We start from the raw sequence: 20,920 nt of genomic DNA, 5'->3' as shown, positions 1-20,920 counted from the left end.
TTAACCCACTCCAATAGGACTCGTTTCCATCATCATCATCTTCGCTTCATTGAAACAGCTCTTGACAGAGTTAGCAAATTCTATGGTCATGGAATTCGATCTTCCTTGGATTCTCAGAGGCCTCCAACCCTGCCATTCTCTCTTTCCGTCTTGGGCTTGGCTCCTACTCCTTTGCAGGCTCACCTCCTTTATCTTCCACATTCCTGAACAGTGCCTTCACCACCTTGGTGAATCGCAACTCTACTCCTTCCAGCAGCTCAGCCTCAGGGTCCTTGCATCTCGCACCCACCGCAAGGCCCACTGGCTTGAACTCAAAATATCCTAGAGCTGAGCATGTGCCATCTCCACTGCTGCTGTTCCTGGTGCACACAGCTGGCATCTCTTGACCAGATCACCATAGCTACCTCCTCCAGGGTCTCTTCCTCTGTGTCTCTTCTGTCCACTTCCAACACCCAGCGCCTCTGTTAAATCCAAAGTCAGGATCTATTACTCAAAACCTTCATGTGGCTTCTCTCACTCTGTGTGGGGAACTACCACGCCTGTGCCGCCGCTCTGGCTGAACTGGCCTCCATGCTACTCCCTGCACTCCATACACTCTCTTGGACTTGGACTTGCCCCCCACTCCCCAGAATGGTGTGGTTGGCTCCCTACAATCTCACTCAGACGTCACCTTGCAAGAGGTCTTCTCTGATTTCTCTGTCCCATAAATACCTTTGCCTTCCAACACACAAAATAATTATGGTTTTACTTATTGTCTCCTTCAAGGAGGGCAGAGAGCACTTCCTGCACCAGGGCCAAAGCTCAACAGTCCCGGCTGAATGATGGCTGCCCTGTCTTTTAGGGCTTGCTGCTGTTGGTGAGGTGGGTGTAGAAGGAGGTGGCGCACTGGCATGCTTACGTAGGGGTGCGATGGCATGAATGCTGGCACAAAGGGTCTCAGGCTAGCTGAAGAGCAGTTCTTTCACTGTGTGCTGTGAGGCCTCGGGGAAATGCGAAACCAACACCCGAAGTACCTGGATCTCTTCCAGTGTCTCCACCCCGTGCCTGCAGCTGAGAGCGAGGAAGTGTTCCCAAAGCCACACCACAGGCTGCTAAGAGGAGCAGCTCACGGGTCAGTTATAACTGAGTGGACCTCACTCTAGGCTACGCTTCTCAACATACACGAAGCTATCCTAAAAGCAAAAGCTAGTGTCTGTCCTGAATGAACAACAGACTACTGACAGGTTCTGATCAGAATTGCCATTTTGCACCCGGATAAAATCCTTGAGAAGTAACTGAGCTAATCTGTAGAGAGCCAGCACCCTCAGCCAGATGTCACCCAAGTCGAGGACACTTGCTTTCTTCTCTAGTTCTGATGAACTAGAAAAAAAGAGGATCCTTTCCTTCACATAAACTTTCACTTTCCCTTACTAGTTTGAGAAACAAGTCTTACACTGAGGCGTTCCAAGAAGTCTTCAGAAAGACGTCGTTTCTGCGCATGGAAGAACTACACTTTGGAACTGTAAACATCGCAGTATCGTGTATCACTTTAGGGGATGGGGCTGTGTTCCAAATCCCCCAGCTTGTTACCCTGCTCGCTGTCTTTAGTGAGCCTTGGAGTCTTCCCAACATCTGTAGAAAACAGCACTTCCCTGAAAAACATGTTCTGATTTGAGGTCAGCCCTCCTCTTGGCATTGTCTGAAAGGCTGGGGAAAGAAGCGCTTGGGAGCAAGGTTCCTAATGTGGGAGAAGCTGAATTACTCCACAGCACCGCACACTACACTGACTTACAATGGCTGGGTCCAAGCACTGACCCACAGCTGAATACCACGGCTGTGACTCAAGGCAGCAGGACACGCAGCACGATCAACTACAGAGGCCAACATCAGCATGATCACCAGAGTTTCAAAAACACAAATATGAATCCGTTAGCACCCTTTATTAATCACTGGTAGCTTGTGCCTGGCTCATGGTATGTGCTCAGGAGACATCTGCTGAGTAGAGAAATGCACACCCCAACCATGTGTCCTACTCAGGCACCAGAGAGTTCCTGAGGGGGAAGGAAACTGGGTCAACCGTGAGCACTGGCAGTGGGGGTCTGACACCAGTTCTTGCAGCCATCAGGTACATTCACGCCTCAACATGGTTTAAGTGGGACCTGGGCTGAGAACGACTACTGCTTCCGTGTGAAAATTCCTTCTCAGAATTTCATGGGAAATGTATGTCTTTTCAAATCCTAAGAAAAATCAGCTGAGAAATCTCTCGTGAGAATAAAGCCTAACAACCACTGTAGAAATGTTCCAGATGTAAGGAACCTCCCAGAGTCAGGCTGCCAGCCAGAGTGGGAATACTGACCCACGGAGTAGAAGACCACAGTGGACACAAGCAGCAACCAGGAGGAGAGGGCAGGAGGTGGGCAGGGCGGAATCCGCTCGTCTTGCTCGCGCTGTGGCCGTGCTGCCCATGTGTTTTTAACGATGTGTGCTCAAGGCCCTGTGCACTACAGTGAGTCATTCTCGAAAACAAAGTAAATACTAAAAAGCCCACGTGCACAGCAGAACTTCCATAAATCTTACTAGTGATGTCCAAGAACTATCATGTTTTGGAAGCAGTCATTAAATTGGCAATTCTGACATATGTTCTCTGCAGTGCTGCTGGATCTCACCCACAGGTGAATGCTTCATTATTTCAATACTTCTCAATGTTTGCCAAGTATTTTCCAATTCAATATTTGCTACAGGTTATGGTTCTCTGTAAATATTTTAACAGAAGAAATGCAAAGAGAAATATCCCTACATAATCAGAAACTTATCTAACATTTGATTAGCAAAAGCAATATAAATTTCGAAGACAAAATCAGCAAGAACAGAGAAAATATTTCAGTGTTGGGGTCAGCATTGTGGTACAGCAGGTTAAGCAGCCAAAAGCAATGCTGGCAGCTCATGTGAGCACCGGTTCAACTCCTGGCTGCTCTACTTCTGATCCCGCTGCCTACTGATGCTCCCGGAAAAGCAGCAGCAGATGACCCTGCCACACATGTGGAGACCCAGATGAAATTCCAGGCTCCTGGCTTTGACCTGGCCCAGCCCCAGCCACTGCGGCCATTCGGGGAGTGAACCAGTAGATGGGAAGATCTTTCTCTGTGACTCTGCCTTTCAATGAAATAAATCTTTAAAAATAAAATAATTTCATCCTTAAAAAAGAAAATGAGGAGTGCGCATTGAGCATAGAGGTTAAGTGGCCACTTAGGATGCCTGTGTCCTGTACTAGGAGTGCCTGATTCCAGTCCCAGCTCCCCTGCTTCCAATTCCAGCTTCCTGCTAATGTCTTCCCTGGGAGGCAACAAGTGATGATGGCTCAAGTACTTGGGTTCCAGCCCCCCATGTGGAAGACCTGGATTGAATTTCAGGCCCAGCCCTGGCTGTTAGTATTTGGGGTATGAAGCAAAATGAAAACTTTTTTCTAGGCCTGGTATATTGGTAATGAAACAAAAATCAAAAACTATTAGGGCAGCTGGTGTTTCTGAATTTAAAAATCTTATTTTAAGAATAATTTTTAAAAATATTTATTTATGGCCGGCGCCGCGGCTCACTAGGCTAATCCTCCGCCTAGCGGCGCCGGCACACCGGGTTCTAGTGCTGGTCGGGGCGCCGGATTCTGTCCCGGTTGCTCCTCTTCCAGGCCAGCTCTCTGCTGTGGCCAGGGAGTGCAGTGGAGGATGGCCCAAGTGCTTGGGCCCTGCACCCCATGGGAGACCAGGAGAGGTACCTGGCTCCTGCCATCGGATCAGTGCGGTGCGCTGGCTGCAGCGCGCCAGCCGTGGTGGCCATTGGAGGGTGAACCAATGGCAAAGGAAGACCTTTCTCTCTGTCTCTCTCTCTCACTGTCCACTCTGTCTGTCAAAACAAACAAAAAAATGTAATCATATCACAACATTTTAATTCACGATAACAACAAACCAGGCACTTATTTCATACATATGTATATGTAAGTATACATGAGGGTACTTTGAAAAGTATGCAGAAAAATGGAATTACAAATTTGTAAGTATATACTTCTATATGTAAGTTTACAAGTATATAAACTACTAAATATTGACCAGCATTAGATATGTTAAATTGAAAGTGCAAAAATATTTTGAAATCCTTGTCTTTTTGTCATAACACACATTTTCAGAAACTTTCTGAAGTACTCTCACATAAATCACTTTTTAAAACTTAAGTGTATTCCTATCACAGGATAATTACTCACTGTTGATTATGACAGTCACAACCTCTATTATTTAAAAGCAAAACCAAGAAGCTTAAATCTTTTTTTTTTTTTTTTTTTTCAATTTGAGAGGCCGAGAGACAGATTTAAGAGACCTCCTATCCATTGGTTCACTCCCCAAATGCCTACAATGGCCAGGACTTAGCCAGGGCTGCAGCCAGGAGCCAAGAACTCAGTCCAGGTCTCCCACGTGGGTGGCAGGGACACAATGATTTTTTTTTTTTTTTTTGACAGGCAGAGTGGACAGTGAGAGAGAGAGACAGAGAGAAAGGTCTTCCTTTGCCGTTGGTTCACCCTCCAATGGCTGCCGCGGCCGGCGCGCTGTGGCCGGCGCACTGCGCTGATCCGATGGCAGGAGCCAGGTGCTTTTCCTGGTCTCCCATGGGGTGCAGGGCCCAAGCACTTGGGCCATCCTCCACTGCACTCCCGGGCCACAGCAGAGAGCGGGCCTGGAAGAAGGGCAACCGGGACAGAATCCGGCGCCCTGACCGGGACTAGAACCTGGTGTGCCGGCGCCGCAAGGCGGAGGATTAGCCTAGTGAGCCGCGGCGCCAGCCGGGACACAATGATTTGAGCCATCATGGCTACAAAACACAGGTCGCCTGTTACTGGGACTGGCGGTGTCGGGATACAGTACATAGTGTACTATTCCCTCCTAACTTACCTCTAAGATGCTGGAGTTCCATGTTCAAACTTTCAATGTTACTCTCGTAGAACTCGAGATTCTCAAGGGTCTCGGCCCTTAACGACTCGTCTTGCTTCTCCTCCAGCATTAAGGTGAGCTCCTCCTGAGCCCTGCTGTACATGTCCAAGTCCCGCTCCACCTCCTGGATCCTCACCAAGACGAAGGGGCACGGGGAGGTGGGGTCCAGACTGCCCTGCACATGTTCAGAGTGCTCCTCTCCCAGGGTGTCACAGCTGGGATGGTGAGAGGTCAGGAGCTTGGGGGACCCCGCATTCGTCCTCTGCTGTGCTGAGGGAGGTAGGGGAGCTGGGCGAGAGGGTCGCATGGCCAAGGGAGGTGTGGGCGTCTGGCTCTGGTCAACGAGATGGGGAGAAGTGGGTGCTGGGGTGCAGGGACGGGGTGGCGGTGGCCTTAATGCCCTCCTCCTGTCTGGCAGCTCCTGTGGGGTGGCTGACTTGGAGGAACCTCGGACGATATCCTTCTCAGAGTTAAAGTCCATGATGGAAAAGTGGCGGAAGATTCTATCTGGCCCAGTGCCAGGGCCTGCCAAGCTCTTCTCAAACTCTATCAGCTGTTGGGTCAACTTAGAGTCCAGGTCAATGCTGCCCTCGCCATGGGGAGGTGCTAGGACTTCCAGAGCGGGCCGCTTGCCTTGTGGATCACGCTTCAGCTCTGATCTCTCCAGCACGGAGTCAAAACTGCGAGCGTTTTCTTGGGATGCACGGTGCTTCTTAGCAGCCCTAGCCGGGCCCTGCCGCTGAGGACTCCAGGTACTGGGCCTGACTCCCCGGGAGGCTGGAAGGGAAGATCCTCTGTGCAGGCCAGGCAGTGGCGCTGGTCGAGTTCTCAGCTGGGAACCCGTTCTGCTGGGAGGTAGGCTGGAGTAGTTTCTAGTCCTGGCTGCCGGAGGAAGGTCAGAGTACCATGCTGAGCCCTGGGGGCCCCCTCCTGCGGTGGGATAATACTGGCTCCTCTGCAGTTTCGGGTGGAGAGGCACCTGCGGTTGGGAGGAAAGGCCATTGACCACCCCTGTGGGACGTGCTGTGGGTGAGTCTCGGGCAGGAGGCCTCTCGTGCTCCCCAGGCGGGCTGCTCAGGGACCCTCCCGAGGTGCCCTCATCCTGGTAAGATGTTTCATACTCAGAAGCCAGACTGTCGTGGGCAGAAGCGGATGTTTCAGAAACATCCCAGTTGGACTTCTCGGCCTCACACTCACGAGGTTCCCACCTTGGCTCCTCCACTGCTAAGGGATTCTCCAAACAATCCGCGGAGCTCTCAGGGATCTCGGGATGGCCACCTTCCTGGGGCAGGGGCAGGGGCAGGGTCTCCTCCACCTGCCTGTCAGGATACAACTTCACGAACCGGTAAGGAAAGATGCCTGTCCTGCCTTTCAGGGAGCCTTCCAGCCAGCCATCCTCCAAGGTGGCCAGGATTCGGATTTTATCCCCGACATCGAAATCCAGCTCATTTGGCTCCAGGGCCTGGAATCTGTAGAGTGCAATTCCGTAGGTCCCTGGCTGCTCCTCTTCCTCGCCTGGCCCGCTCTCCTCTTCTCCCACGGGAGCATCCACTTCACCGTTACCAATGCAGTCACCCTGATTTCCAGAACCCACCAACTCGTCCACAGTCCTCAGCGGTCCCAGAAGCTCTACAAAGCCTTCGGGGAAAATGCCTCTTCGACCCTCCAACTCCCCTTCAAACCAGCCCGGTTCGGGAACTCCAATAATAGTAATCACATCCCCTTCCCTGAAGTCCAGTTCCTCATCCAGCTGGGCAGAGAGCCCCATTAGGGCCCGGGCTTGTCCCATGGAATATTCAGGAATCTGAAGCAGAGTGCTCTGTGAGTGCCACTGCCTACTCTGTGAGGAGAGGCAGAGCTCACGGACACATGAGGATGGGAAGAAGCCCCGGGCACCCCAGCAGCTTCGGCCCTGCAGCCAGCCTGCCACGGGAGCACCGTCGAGAACCACCAGGTCACCTGGAAAGAAAAAAGCCAAGGTGAGGACCCACACATCCCCCAGCAGAGGACTACCGTAACCAACAGAGCAGCTCATCATTCCAGACATCCACCAAGTTCAAGGCAATGTGCCTGGAGTTTTAAGAGCAAAAATGCTTGTGACAATTTCCTGGCTTGAAACATTCCGGTAAACCTGTGGTTTACACAGAGCCATCACGGAACCCAGGCAGCATGTTCCTGGGAGCCTTTCCCAGGCCCCGTGAGAGCAAAGCTCTTTTCACAGCTAACACTAAGATGTTATGGTCACCTTTTCACCTGCTGACACTTGCAACAGCTGTGCAAAAGCATCAGTGGGTGAAACTGCTAGTAACAAGAACCAAGGCAGTGGCACCAAATTACACAGATGGTCACTGTCTGCTCCTTGTATTCTCCACCATGCAAGACTGTTTTTTAAGGCTGCTTTCAATTAAGAACATCTTTGATGAAGCAAGACAAAGCATTTTGTTGTAGTAAGTCTCAACCCTTGGGAACACTTCTTTTGTAAGATCCTGAGCTATGGTAACAGGAATTACCCTGAAGTCTGGTTCCCGATTGTCTCCAGGAAAAACACTCGAGTGATGGAATTAAAACTTGAACCAGTCACTTTTCTCCACGGTACATTGTTTCATGTGAAATAACGATGGACGGACAACTCTGGTTATTCAGCATGGGCTACTAGGCAGATGTTTTCTCCAAAATGAAAGTGAGTCTGTAACTTCAAGGAAAGCAAGCAACAGCATGTGTTGCCAGTGATAAAATCTCAACTTCCAAGCAAAAATTACAATTCTGAAAAATGGGACAGGCATTACGGCATGGCAGGTGAAGTCCTGGCTGCTCCACTTCCAATCCAGCTCCCTGCTAATGCTCCTTGGAAAGTAGAAGAAGATGGCCCAAGTGCTTGGGCCCCTGCATCCACGTGGGAGACAAAGAAGCTCCTGGCTCCTGGCCTCAGTCTGGCCCAGCCTGCTGTTGTGGCTATTTGGGGAGTGAACCAGCGGAGAGAAGACTGCTCTGTCTCGCCCTCTCTCTCTGCAACTGTGCCTTTCAAGCAAACAAGATAAATATTTAAAAATTTTTTTGGAAAACTTGTGTCGCCTATCATGAGCTTGACAGCTTTCTCATGCGCTAATATTTTTCTAATGAGCTCACTAGAGATATTAACAAATGTCATTTTTAAATATCCTATCTCCTTCAAGTATTAATCAGTCCTGATCTATTTTTTATACCATATAATGAAATGGTTAACATTTGGAAAAATGGAATAACTCAATGAATCAGTGACCAATGTATGATGTTACAAGTGTATTCATGGCTAAAAGAGTTATCCCAAAAGCAAGACAGACAATGGATTTTTCTATAATAATATGAAAAGTTTACTGATATAGTTTCACATCCTATACTGCAATTAACCCATAAGAAACTACCACTTGGGGCTGGTGTTGTGGTGCAATGGGTTAAGCCTCCACCTGCAACACTGGCATCCCATATGGGAGCGCCACTTGAGACCCAGGTGCGCCACCTCCAATCCACCTCCTTGCTAATGCTCATAGGAAAGCAGTGGACCATGGCCCAAGTACTTATGCCCCTGCCACCCTCATGGGGACCCAGATGAAGTTCCTAGCTCCTGGCTTCAGCCTGGCCCAGCCAGCTCCATATCAGCCATCTGGGCAATGAACTAGTAGATAAAAGATCTCTCTCTCTTTAAAGATTTATTTATTTATTTGAAAGGCAGCATTACAGAGAGGCAGAGACAGAGGCATAGAGAGAGAGAGAGAGAGAGAGAGAGAGTGAGTGGGAGGGGGGAGAAGGGAGAGGGGAGAGGGGAGACGGGAGAAGGGAGAAGGGAGAGGGGAGTCTTCCATCCGCTGGTTCACTCCCCAGTTGGCTGCAGCAGCCAGGGCTGGGCTAGGCTGAAGTCAGCAGCCAGGAGCTTCTTCTGGGTCTCCCACGTGGTACAGGGAACCAAGCACTTGAGCCATCCTCTAGCTGCTTTCGCAGGCTATTAGCAGGGAGCTGGATCAGAAGTGGAGCTGCTGGGACTCAAACTAATGCCCACAGGAGATGCTGGCACTGCATGCAGAGGCATAACCTATGCCATAATACTAGCCCTAAAAGATCTCTCTGTTTCTCCCTCTCCTGTTACTCTGCCTTTCAAATAAATAAACCTTTTATTTATTAAAAAAGAAACTACCACTTGTTGCATTTTGATGTGGTATCAGAAGAATACACACTACTATTTGACAAGACTACTGAAACCCTCCTCCTGTATCTGCATGAGGCAGGGCATTTTTCATTACTTCAACCAAGACTACAGATTGAATACAGATGCAGATATGAGAATCCGGGTGTCTTCTATTAAGCCAAACATTAAAAAGACTTTGTAAAATGTACAACAGGGGGCTGGCACTGTGGCACAGCAGGTAAAGCCACTGCCTGAAGTGCTGGTATCCCATATGGGCGCTGGTTCGAGACCCGGCTGCTCCACGTCCGATCCAGCTCTCTGCTATGGCCTGGGAAAGCAGCAGAAGATGGCCCAAGTCCTTGGGCCCCTGCACCCATGTGGGAGACCTGGAAGAAGCTCCTGGCTCCTGGCTTCAGATCAGCTCAGCTCCAGCCATTGTGGCCATTTGGGGAGTGAACCAGCAGATGGAAGACCTTCCTCTCTGTCTCTCCCTCTGTCTGTAACTGTACCTTCAAATAAACAAACAAAATCTTTAAAAAATAATAAAATGTAGGCGGGTGCCGCGGCTCACTAGGCTAATCCTCCGCCTTGCAGCACCGGCACACCAGGTTCTAGTCCCGGTCAGGGCGCCGGATTCTGTCCTGGTTGCCCCTCTTCCAGGCCAGCTCTCTGCTGTGGCCAGGGAGTGCAGTGGAGGATGGCCCAAGTGCTCGGGCCCTGCACCCCATGGGAGACCAGGAGAAGCACCTGGCTCCTGCCATCGGATCAGCGCGGTGCGCTGGCTGCAGCGCGCTGGCCGCAGCGGCCATTGGAGGATGAACCAATGGCAAAGGAAGACCTCTCTGTCTCTCTCTCACTGTCCACTCTGCCTGTCAAAATAATAATAATAATAAAATGTACAATTGGAAAACTATAGTTTATTTTTATTTTTCAGAAAAACATGTATTTTATGCTGAATATGTGATGAGTTTTTAAATGAATTGATATTTTTCAAATTCCCACTTTTAATAGTTAATGTATCAACCAATATAGCCAAAAGCAGAAGCTCTCTCTGGGGTCTCAATAACTTCTCAGGACACATAGGGATCCTGAAGTCCAACTGTTTAATACATAAGTGTTGGTATAAACAACGTTATGACATCCCATGCGACTAGATCAGTCTATAAGTGATCAAGGAGCATGTGAGGTCCAATATAGATAGCCCTTTGGATAGGGCTCCCCATGGACCTAATTTCCCACACTACATCTCATTCATCATCAAATCTGCACAGTAAGAAGTCTGCAGGAAAGAGCTCTCGGGTGGAAGTGCACAGTATGGGCAATGAGCTCTTCCTTCATTTTCTCCAGAGGGCTTCTTGAACTATCCCTATCCTGAAAAGATGTTATGGGATATTAAAATCAGTTTCCAGAAATTAGAACTTTGGCCTTTGAAAATAACCAATAGCGCAGGCTTTCTTTACAAAATACAAGCTAACCAGGTAGCATCTATCTTATGTTGAAGAAGCTGAAGAAAGGTTAACGCTGGGGTGGCATTTGGTGTGGCGCTTGAGACGCCTGCACACCATGTTAGAAAGCCTGGTTCAAGTCCCTGCTCCTCCACTTCTGCCCCAGCTTCCTGTTAATGGGCACCTGGGAGACGACAGGTGCTGGCTCAGGTACTTGGGTCCCTGCCACTTTTGTGGGAAACCTGGATTGAGTTCCAAGATCTTGACTTTGGCCTGACAGCCCTAGTTATTTGGGGAGTGAACCAGCAGATGGAAACTCCCTCTCTGCCTTTCAAACAAAAAAATACATTTTTAAGAAAGGATAAGAGCTGTTTCTAGGGGCTGGTGTTGTGGCTCTGCAGGAAGTAAGCAAGGAATAAGAGGATAGCAGCAGAAGAAAACTTAAGAGAGCGATAAGATATATTTTAAAAAAAAAGGCAGTGAAAGAGTTCAGCAAAGATTAGAAGTGAGCTCTAGTTGTTTTACATTTTGTGCAGGGGCCAGCGCTGTGGCATATCAGGTAAAGCTGCCCCAGTGCCAGCATCCCATATGGGTGCTGATTTGAGTCCTGGATGCTCCATTTTTTTTTTTTTTAGATTTATTTTATTTTACTTGAAAATCAGTTACACAGAGAGGAGAGGTGGAGAGGCAGAGAGAGGGAGAGAGAGGTCTTCCATCCACTGGTTCACTAACCAGATGGCTGCAACAGCTGGAGCTGCACCGATCCAAAGCCAGGAGCTTCTTCTGGGTCTCCCATGTGGGTGCAGGGGCCCAGGGACTTGGGCCATCTCTGTTGCTTTCCCAGGCACATTAGCAGGGAGTTGGATTGGAAGTGGAGCAGTTGGGATTCAAACCGGTGTCCACATGGGATGCTGGCACAGCAGGCGGAGGCTTTACCCGCTACGTCACAGCGCCGGCTCCTACTCCACGTCTGATCCAGCTCACTGCTAATGCGCCTGGGAAAGCAGTGGAAGATGACCCAAGTCCTTAGGCCCCTGCATGTTGGCATTGCCTAAAATCTCCATTACAATATGGCGCCTGGCTGATGTTTGAGGGGCGTGTCTGCAGCTGCTGTGGTTAAGCTACTTAAGATCAGACCACCAGCAGGGATAGGTCCGCTTTAGTTCCGGACACATGGACAGTGCGTGATCCCTATATCTCACTTAAGATGCCCCTGTGCGTGGTCCACCCATGCCTGCGGGACCTTTTCTCTGATTGGCTCCCCTACTGCACATGTCCTTCGTGAGCTTTATAAGCCTGTACACTTCCTCAATAAAGCGGTTCCTGCTTTGACAGAACTCACGGATACTTGTGGTGTCTTCATCACCTTACCTCTCCCGTTTGCCTTGTTGGGGAGTGTCTGCAGTGGCCCCTGCTGGTCAGGGGCCAGTCTCGGGCTTGAGACCCCGACACCTCCACCCATGTGGGAGACCCGGATGAAGCTCCTGGCTTTGGCCTGGCCCAGCCCTGGCTGATTGTGGCCATTTGGGGAGTGAACCAGCAGATGGATCTCTATCCGTGTCTTTCCTTCTCTCTCTCTCTGTATGTCTGCCTTTCAAGTAAATAAATAAATCATTAAAAAAATATATCTGTTTATGGGAAAAATTTTTTTTTTTTGACAGGCAGAGTTAGACAGTGAGAGAGAGAGACAGAAAGGTCTTCCTTCCGTTGGTTCGCTCCCCAAATGGCCACTACGGCCGGTGCGCTATGCCGATCCGAAGCCAGGAGCCAGGTGCTTCCTCCTGGTCTCCCATGCGGGTGCAGGGCCCAAGCACTTGGGCCATCTGCTACTGCACTCTCAGGCCACAGCAGAGAGCTGGACTGGGAGAGGAGCAGCCGGGACAGAACTGGCACCCCAACCAGGACTAGAACCCGGGGTGCTGGTGCCGCAGGCGGAGGATCAGCCAAGTGAGCCACGGTGCCGGCCCTAACATTCAATCTTATATGATTTTCCTCAATTGAAACATTATGATTGCGTATCAATTGTTTTATTTTTAAAACTGAATTATCTAATTACAGCCTCATCATTTTGTCCATCACCTACTTTCTTTTTTTAAGATTTTATTTATTTATTTGAAAGTCAGAGTAACACAGAGAGAGAGGAGGCAGAGAGAGAGAGGTCTTCCATCTTTCATCTGCTAGTTTACTCCTCAGATGGCTGCAGCAGCCAGAGCTGTGCCGATCCGAAGCCAGGAGCCAGGAGCTTCCTCCGGGTCTCCCATGTGGGTGCAGGGGCCCAAGGACTTGGGCCGTCTTCTACTGGTTTCCCAGGCCACAGCAGAGAGCTGGATCGGAAGAGGAGCAGCTGGGACTCGAACCGGTGCCCACATGCATCATCTACTTTGATCTTATTTTTAACTTCTCACTTAGTACTGGAGTCCACTTTCCTCTCATGAGCAGAATTGTTCAAGGAATGCAACTAACCCAAATGAAATGGATCAGAAGCAGCAAAACACCTAGCAAAATCATACGAGTCATTATGGTCAAGTGCATTCCAAATTTGGGCTTTTTTGCTTGATTTCCTAAAAAATTCTGTCCTATCTTTCCAAGTGGGTAATAGGTTCTTTAGTGGCAGAAACCACTTCTCTTGTGTTTTAAAAGTTTGTAATGTCTTTTGCACAGCAAGCACTCAATGGCCTTTTTTTTTTTTTTTTTTTTTAAGATTTCTCAGAGAAAGGGAGAGACAGAGAGAAAGAGAGAGCATGTGCTTCCATCTGCTGGTTCACTCCACAAATGGCTGCAACATCCAGGGCTGGGCCAGGCTGAAGCCAGGAGTCAGGAACATCATCTGGGTCTTTCTTAAAACCTTACAAGGGGCAAGTACTTGGGCCATCACCCTCTACCTTCTCAGGCACATTAACAGGAAGCTGGAGTGGAAGCGGAGCAGCCGGGACAGGAACGAGTGCTCTGATGTGGGATGTTGAGATCACAGGTAGTGGCTCCACGCAGTGTACCTTAACACCAGGCTCCAATAACCCTATTCTTATTACCCAGAATATATTTTAAAAATGTTTGCTTTGGCCCCAGCCAACAGCCAGTGCTAGCTGCTAGGCTCACGAACGAGGCCAGCTCGGACCTCCCTGCCTCACCGGGTCACCGCATGGACGCAGCCACAGGAGCGAGCCTAGTATCCCCCCAGGAGCAGAAACGGATGCTGGGAGAACGACTGTTCCCGATCATCCAAATGATGCACTCAACCCTGGCGGGCAAGATCACGGGAATGCTGTTGGAGATGGACAACTCGGAGCTGCTGCACATGCTGGAGTGTCCCGAGTTTCTCCGCTCCAAGGTGGAGGAAGCTGCGGCAATCTTACAAGGTCATCATGCCAAGAAATAAGCTGCCCAGAAGGTGGGCGCTGTTGCTGCCACTACCTCTTAGACATGGAAAAACTGATTCAAAAGCCAAATAACCGCTCGTGGAGTTCAGCTCAGGGTTTGAAGACTTCGTAGCTTGTCCTATGGACCTCAACACTAAGAACCACATTTTGCAAATTTAATAGGTCATTTTATATCAAAAGGTCAATTAATAAAGCACCTAGAAAAAAAAAAATGTTTGCTTTGGACACTCTCAGAAGAGGTTTACTTACAAAGCTACCAAAAGGCTATTCCATTCTTCCCACCCCAATGTAAGCTGGCATGCATGATTATCCAGTCACAACTTCTCCCCTTCCCCAACTACCCCATGTGATCTATGACATGAGACCCTCTTCCATACAAGAAGAACTTCTGTTGTGTCCTATATAAAGCCATGTCATTATTCATTCCAAACTTTTACTCACGCTGTACTCTCTCTCCATCCAAAACCTTAGCATGCTTCTCTAAGAACCTTCAAAGCACACATTCACTTTGGCTATCTGCAGCCTAATGATCACTTTCTCCCTACTTCTGACACTTGTATTCTGTACACACTACACAACACTAATGCAGAGTTGTAGACTTACTGATAGGTACCCAACATATTTTCACTGATTTGGTGTTATTTTACTGAGATGTTCCTGAAAAATAGAGTCTTGGTCTTATGTTTCTAAAATCCTTTCATTTACAGTTAAATATTCTGCAGTCAGTGCTTGAGATCCTGAGAATGACGGTGCTTTAAACTCCCTGCCCACAAGCCCTAGCACAGGGAACTCCCTGGTGACTGACAGTTCAGACACAAGGGCCTCCTGCTGCACAGGAAGACTAAGCATGCCCTAACTCCCACGCTACTGCCTTCGAAATGAACTGGCTTTCTTCAAGTTGCAGAATTATGGTATTTTCTTTGTTTGGCCAGATCTCCATGAACTCATACAAAAGGGCTTGTTTTCCTCTCTATTTTCAGAGAGAGACTGTTTGATAAGAGTTATTACCTGGCAGACGGTCATTCTTTGGTTATTTCCAATTAATAAAGATGAATTTTTGAAAATCACAGCTTACGCCCTGAAAAGCACTGCAGACACTGTTTACCTCGAGACCTTATTTTATAATTGCTGACTGTTACTGAGTTTTCCCCATGAGTCTCACGGCCATCAGGAGGAGGCACGTGAGCTGTTCCCCGGGGAGCCCAGTGAATTCCTTAGGGACAGAGGTCACCTAGTGGTCACCCACAGATTTCTGAAACACAGTTTGAGGGGCTCCTGGCATAGCCAGGCCAGATTCTGAGAACAGAAATCAGGAACTGTGGTGACCCTGAGGGAGCCCTTGGCTCATGCAGTTGATCCTGGCAACAGTGCCGTCTCCTCTGGTGGGACAGGTTCTATTAGAACAGGAAGTGTGTTGCGAATGAAATCATAAGAATGAGTGCAAAAGAGGGGACGGTCCCTCTGCAGCCGAGGACAGCCTGGCCGGCCTTCCCTGCCTCATGTCCCTGGTCATCACTTCATAGGCTTCTAACTGGACATCACGATCCTTTCAAGCCGAAGATAAGAAAACTGAAGGTTTTACTTTCTTTATATAAAAAAAAGTCACTATGTACTTGTTGAGCAGCTTAAGAATTTCCTAAAATGCCAACTCTCAGAGCATTTCCAAAATTATTTTAGTCATTTAAAAATGGTAAAATGTAAATATCCGAACAAAAAACTGAACTCTAGCAAAAAAAAAAAAAAAAAAAAAGAATGAGTGCAGCCTGATATAAGCTGACCCTGCAGTATTTGGTCCTCACTGACTCCTCCTGTGCCCCTCTGAACCCAGGAGACTATTTTATTTAGGTTTCCATTTGAGCCATATCAGAACTTTAATCCTGAGCTCTCATGTGCACGCACTGCAATTTTATGACACACGTGCTCTGACCGGTAAACACCATTTAACAACTTATTGATAAATCAACTTACCAACTTACTTTTTATTGGCCCTTTGTTTTGGAGCAGGGGGTTGTGGCCTAGACATATTAAGTTCTAGACAGGGCATAAGTATTCTGTGTTATGTGGGACAATTATTGTGATCCCTGTACAACACATTAATTCTGTCCATCTCTTCTTTCTCTGTCCTTTCCTTGTCATACTCTATTGTTTCTGCTTGTTGCTTTTGCCCCCTGTCACTTTTCTTTTATTAGGACAGTCAGTGGCATGACCACCTCTAGGGATCCTTCTTCCAGAAAGGTCCAAAACAATGGGGTGGCTTTAGGAAAAGGAGGAAGGGTGACACCTGCTGGAAGAACCACTGGTGGTTCTGACTCCAGCTCAAATCCCCCTGGGAAATGTACACACACACACACACACACACACACACACACCCTTCTCAGATTATCGGGGAAACAATGTTCACAGAGTCCAACAAGGAACTCTGGAATCCTGGACAAGACCAGGAAAAACAACTAACGTTTACTGAGTGCTAACCTTTGCCACATGGTTTACAAGTGTTACCTCTGTTAAACCTCACAACTACTTTGAAATATGCATTATTACTCCAATTTTCAGACATGAAAATAGGCTTCAGCCCAAGGTCGTAACTATTTACAGGTGGCATTGCATTTAAATCTAGGGCTATCAGAATTCTTATCCCCTAAGCCATAATGCCTGCTCTTAAGATGAGGGTACTTCAAAAAGCTCATGGGATAATGGAATTAAAGATAAGATTATTTTGGGCCAGCGCCATGGCTCACTTGGCTAATCCTCCACCTGTGGTGCTAGCACCCTGGGTTCTAGCCCTGATTGGGGCGCCGGGTACTAGTCTTGGTTGCTCCTCTTCCAGTCCAGCTCTCTGCTGTGGCCTGGGAGAGCAGCGGAGGATGGCCCAAGTGCTTGGGCCCCTGCACCCGCATGGGAGACCGGGAGGAAGTACCCGGCTCCTAGCTTCGGATGGGTGCAGTGCCACCGTGGCAGCCATTAGGGGAGTGAACCAACGGAAAGAAGACCTCTCTCTCTCTCTCTCTCTCACTCACTCACTGTCTATAACTCTTTCTGTCTGTCTCTCTCTCTCACTGTCTAACTCTGCCTGGCCAAAAAAAAAAAAAAAAAGAAAAAGAAAAGATTATTTTGGTGTAAAAAAAATCTGAAAAAGAAAGGTCTTCAAAAAGTTCAGCTGCTCCATTCCCGACCCAGCTCTCTGCTATGGCCTGGGAAAGCAGCATAAGACAGTTCAAGTCCTTGGGCCCCTGCACCCGTGTGGGAGACCCCGAGGAAGCTCCTGGCTTCAGGTCGGCACAGCTCCAGCCATTGCAGCTCTCTGGGGAGTGAACCAGCAGATAGAAGACCTCTCACTCTCTCTCTCTGCCTCTGCCTCTCTGTAACTCAGCCTTTCAAGTGAATAAATATTTTTAAAAAATAAAGAGAAAGGAAGGAAGAGACAAAGAGGCAGGCATGGATATCAAAATTTTTTCTACCAAAGTAAAATATATCTTTTTTTTTTTTTTTTTTTTTTTTTTTTTTTTTTTTTGACAGGCAGAGTGGACAGTGAGAGAGAGAGACAGAGAGAAAGGTCTTCCTTTGCCGTTGGTTCACCCTCCAATGGCCGCCGCTGCAGCCGGCGCACCGCGCTGATCCTGGCAGGAGCCAGGAGCCAGGTGCTTATCCTGGTCTCCCATGGGGTGCAGGGCCCAAGCACCTGGGCCATCCTCCACTGCACTCCCTGGCCATAGCAGAGAGCTGGCCTGGAAGAGGGGCAACCGGGACAGAATCCGGCGCCCCAACCGGGACTAGAACCCGGTGTGCCGGCGCCGCAAGGTGGAGGATTAGCCTATTGAGCCACGGCGCCGGCTAAATATATCTTTTAATTCCATTTTCCACAAACTTCCTAAAACACCCTCACACAAATGTATGTATGTATATAAATTATATTCATTTGTGTGTGTATAATTTTCCTCTTACGAATGCTAATTATATATCTTAAAGGTAAATACATAACAATTGATTAAAAAGGTAGTGTGGCAAACCATAACAGCTCTCAAACATTATCCCACAAACTCCTGAGGTTTCCAAATCCCTCCCTGACATCTTCCCAAAGTTTTGTTTACACAGAAGAGAAGCTACACTGAGGGTTACTAAGCAGAGATAAAGAAATAACAGGCATCAGGATTAACAGTGCTAGAGAACAGGAAGGAAGGAATGTAGGCTACTCAGGAGTTGACATGCTGAGCTAATGGAAAAAACACTTTTCAGTCTAATAAGCAGAAGCACAAGCTTAATAAACTATATGTGGTCTAAAACAACATTTCCATTTTATAGTGATTTTGTTTCCAACTAAGAAAATTAATTAATGCCTGTTGAGGTGGCCTGTCATGTACAGAAAGAGGAATTATTGCTGTGGCTCAAGCTAAGCTTCCCAGGAAAAAAAGAAACTGTTGGCAAACCTAACTTGCCTCTCCTCAAAGGCCTGTATTTTCAAATCAGAAGACACGCAGCCCTAGAAGACATAGGACAGGGCCGAGTGGCATGTGTGCTTACCGGCAGTGCCAAGTATCACAGAGAAGAGAACAAGCCAACACCACCAACAGGACACCTCCAGCTAGGCTCTGCTTCCTTACCTACGCCCCTGCTCCACATCGTCTCCTTGTGGACTCACACTTTGAAGCTTATTAGACTTAACTGGTTAACCAGTCATCAAGATGAGATCCATGGATTCAAGGACTCAGCCTGACCTTGAGTCAGTCTCGGTACAGGTGATTCACAGCTGAGAGGCTAATGCCAGGTGCTCCCAGAGAATTTCGCAGTTGACCCTGGGACTCCCCAGGTGAATTTGAACTTCAAAGCAAGTTTAGGACAGATTACATTAGATCAGTCTTCCCAGGGCAGGCATTCAACAGAAAATCTCCATTTTTAGTACCCAAGACAGGACTACACAGCATTCAATTATGAGAGAGAAAAGATAATTCCAGAAGCCACATCCTCAAACTCCTCATTATGTTGTGGACACACTGCTTCTCATGCCCACTATTTACTCAAGGAACCAGGAGTAGAAAAGGAAAAGCCCATGCCACCCCCATGTTCTGCATAGCCCTGGTGGAAGCCCGTGTACCCCTGTCCCCCCCCCCCCGCCCCTTTTATTTTTAAAGATTATTTATTTGAAAGGCAGAGTTAAAGAGAAAAGAAGAAAAAGAGAGATCTTCCATTCACTGGTTCACTCCCCAAATGGCCACAATGGCCAGAGCTGGGCCAGTCCAAAGCCAGGAACTGCATCTGCATCTCCCACGTGGGTGCAGCGGCCCAAGCACTTGAGCCATTGTCTGCGGCTTTCCCAGGCACGTTATTAGGGAGCTGGATTAGAAGTGGAGCAGCTGGGCATCAAGCCAGCAGAGGCTTTTCCTGCTAGGCCATTGTGGTGACCCACATGTGCCCCTTCTCTATGTTATCTGAGGCCTCCTCATGTGGACTCCAGACCTCTGCTGGGAGAGCACAGGTCATAACAGGCCCAGCTATAATCTCTGCAGCTGCCTCTGTCTGCCTTCCATCACTGTTTGGCAAGGAAGAATACAGAACACAGGCAGAGCTAAGTATAAAATGACACGCAAGAAATTCTCCAACTAGGTTTGGAGGATCAAGGTCAAAATACAGTATTCTTGTCTTCTCATTGACCAAGAGGTAAAGACGTTTGCTATATTTTCTTGTACACGCACACAGGAATGGGTATGGTTTAACAAATTAAACTTCTCCCTTTACTGCCACGCTCAAAAGAGCAAACATAGCTAACACCATGACCAGTTGTTGATCAGACACAGGCCTTGGTCTGTGGAATACTACTGGTTTCTGTGTTTCTGCGAAAATGTACAAACTAGATCAAGTATACTTGTTAAGATGGTTTATCATTAGAAGTTCCAGTGGGGGCTAACACTACGGTGTAGCAGGTTCAGCTGCCGCTTGCGATCCCAGCGTCCCATACTGGAGCACTGGTCTAAATCCTGGTTACTTCAGCTTGCTGCTAATGCACCTGCGAAGGGTGTGGAAGATGGTCCAAGTACTTGAGCTCCTGCCATTCCTGTAGGAGACCTAGATGGAGTTCCTGGTTCCTGGTTCAGCTTGACCCATACCTAGCTGTTGCAGCCATTGAGGGAGTGAACCAGTAGATATTAGGTCTCTTTCACTCTGCCTTTCAAATGACTTAAAAAAAAAAAAAAAAAAAAAAGAATAAGTCCCTATGTACAACAGCAGGCAAGAAGAAATACTCGGAACAGCACTGAGATATACCAGTTTTCAGTCACTCCTTTTAAGCTTGTTCTGATAACTTTTACAACATGATCCAATAGCAGAGTAAGAAGATGGGGCTACTTGTCTCTTAATATCCAAATGCTCTGTCCCACCATTGTGTATTAATAAACAATAATGTTGATGGCAAAGCCATATCCACTTTTATGGGAAAAAATAGTCTGAAGAGTAGCTACTGCATGTGGGCAGTGGAAAGATAGTTCTAGACTTAGAATAAGGTAAGTTCACATTGTGAGGCCAAAACTTCATATCTACAGCTAATGGTCTCTAAATTAATTGATAAAATCTAGTTTTAAAAATTTTGTTCATTTTCTTTCAAAGACAAAGATCTTCCATCCTCTGGTTCACTTCCCAAGTGCCTGCAATAGCCAGGGCTGGATCAGGCCAAAGCCAGGAGCCCAGAACTCAATCCAGGTCTCCCATGTAGCTAGCAGGGATCTGAGTACTTGAGCCATCATCTGCTACTTCCCAGGGAGCACACCAATAAGAATTTGAATCAGAATGGCTGGACTTGAACCAGCCATTCTGATATGGGATATGGGCCTTCCAAGCAGCATCCCATGTGCTGTGCCAATTGCCTGTCCCAACATGTGCTTAATGCCTACTCTGCTTTCTCCCAAGTCTGTATGGAAGATAAAATGAGAATATGTATGGAAATTGTAAAAGGCTACTAAAGCATGTCATTATTAGGGTCAGCACTATCCTTGGTATGGC

At 47.9% G+C, this 20,920-nt stretch overlaps 1 protein-coding gene across 4 annotated transcripts in view; it reads right to left on the bottom strand.

Annotated features, from left to right (window-relative positions):
- Positions 1–20,920, bottom strand: part of DNMBP (dynamin binding protein) — a 119,043-nt gene that overhangs the window by 44,724 nt on the left and 53,399 nt on the right. For 3 of the 4 annotated variants that reach the window (XM_051824072.3, XM_051824073.3, XM_002718639.6), the window contains one exon: positions 4,914–6,911. In XM_051824072.3, coding sequence (XP_051680032.3) covers positions 4,914–6,911 — 1,998 coding nt within the window. Of the gene's footprint in view, positions 1–4,913; positions 6,912–20,920 lie in introns of those variants that run through there. The other variant, XM_089314513.1, reaches the window with a different exon arrangement.

The sequence above is a fragment of the Oryctolagus cuniculus genome, chromosome 15, assembly GCF_051225735.1.
Source record: "Oryctolagus cuniculus isolate XC-2025 breed Fujian yellow rabbit chromosome 15, ASM5122573v1, whole genome shotgun sequence".
NCBI lineage: Eukaryota > Metazoa > Chordata > Mammalia > Lagomorpha > Leporidae > Oryctolagus > Oryctolagus cuniculus.
This window is presented reverse-complemented; position numbering and strand designations above follow the sequence as displayed.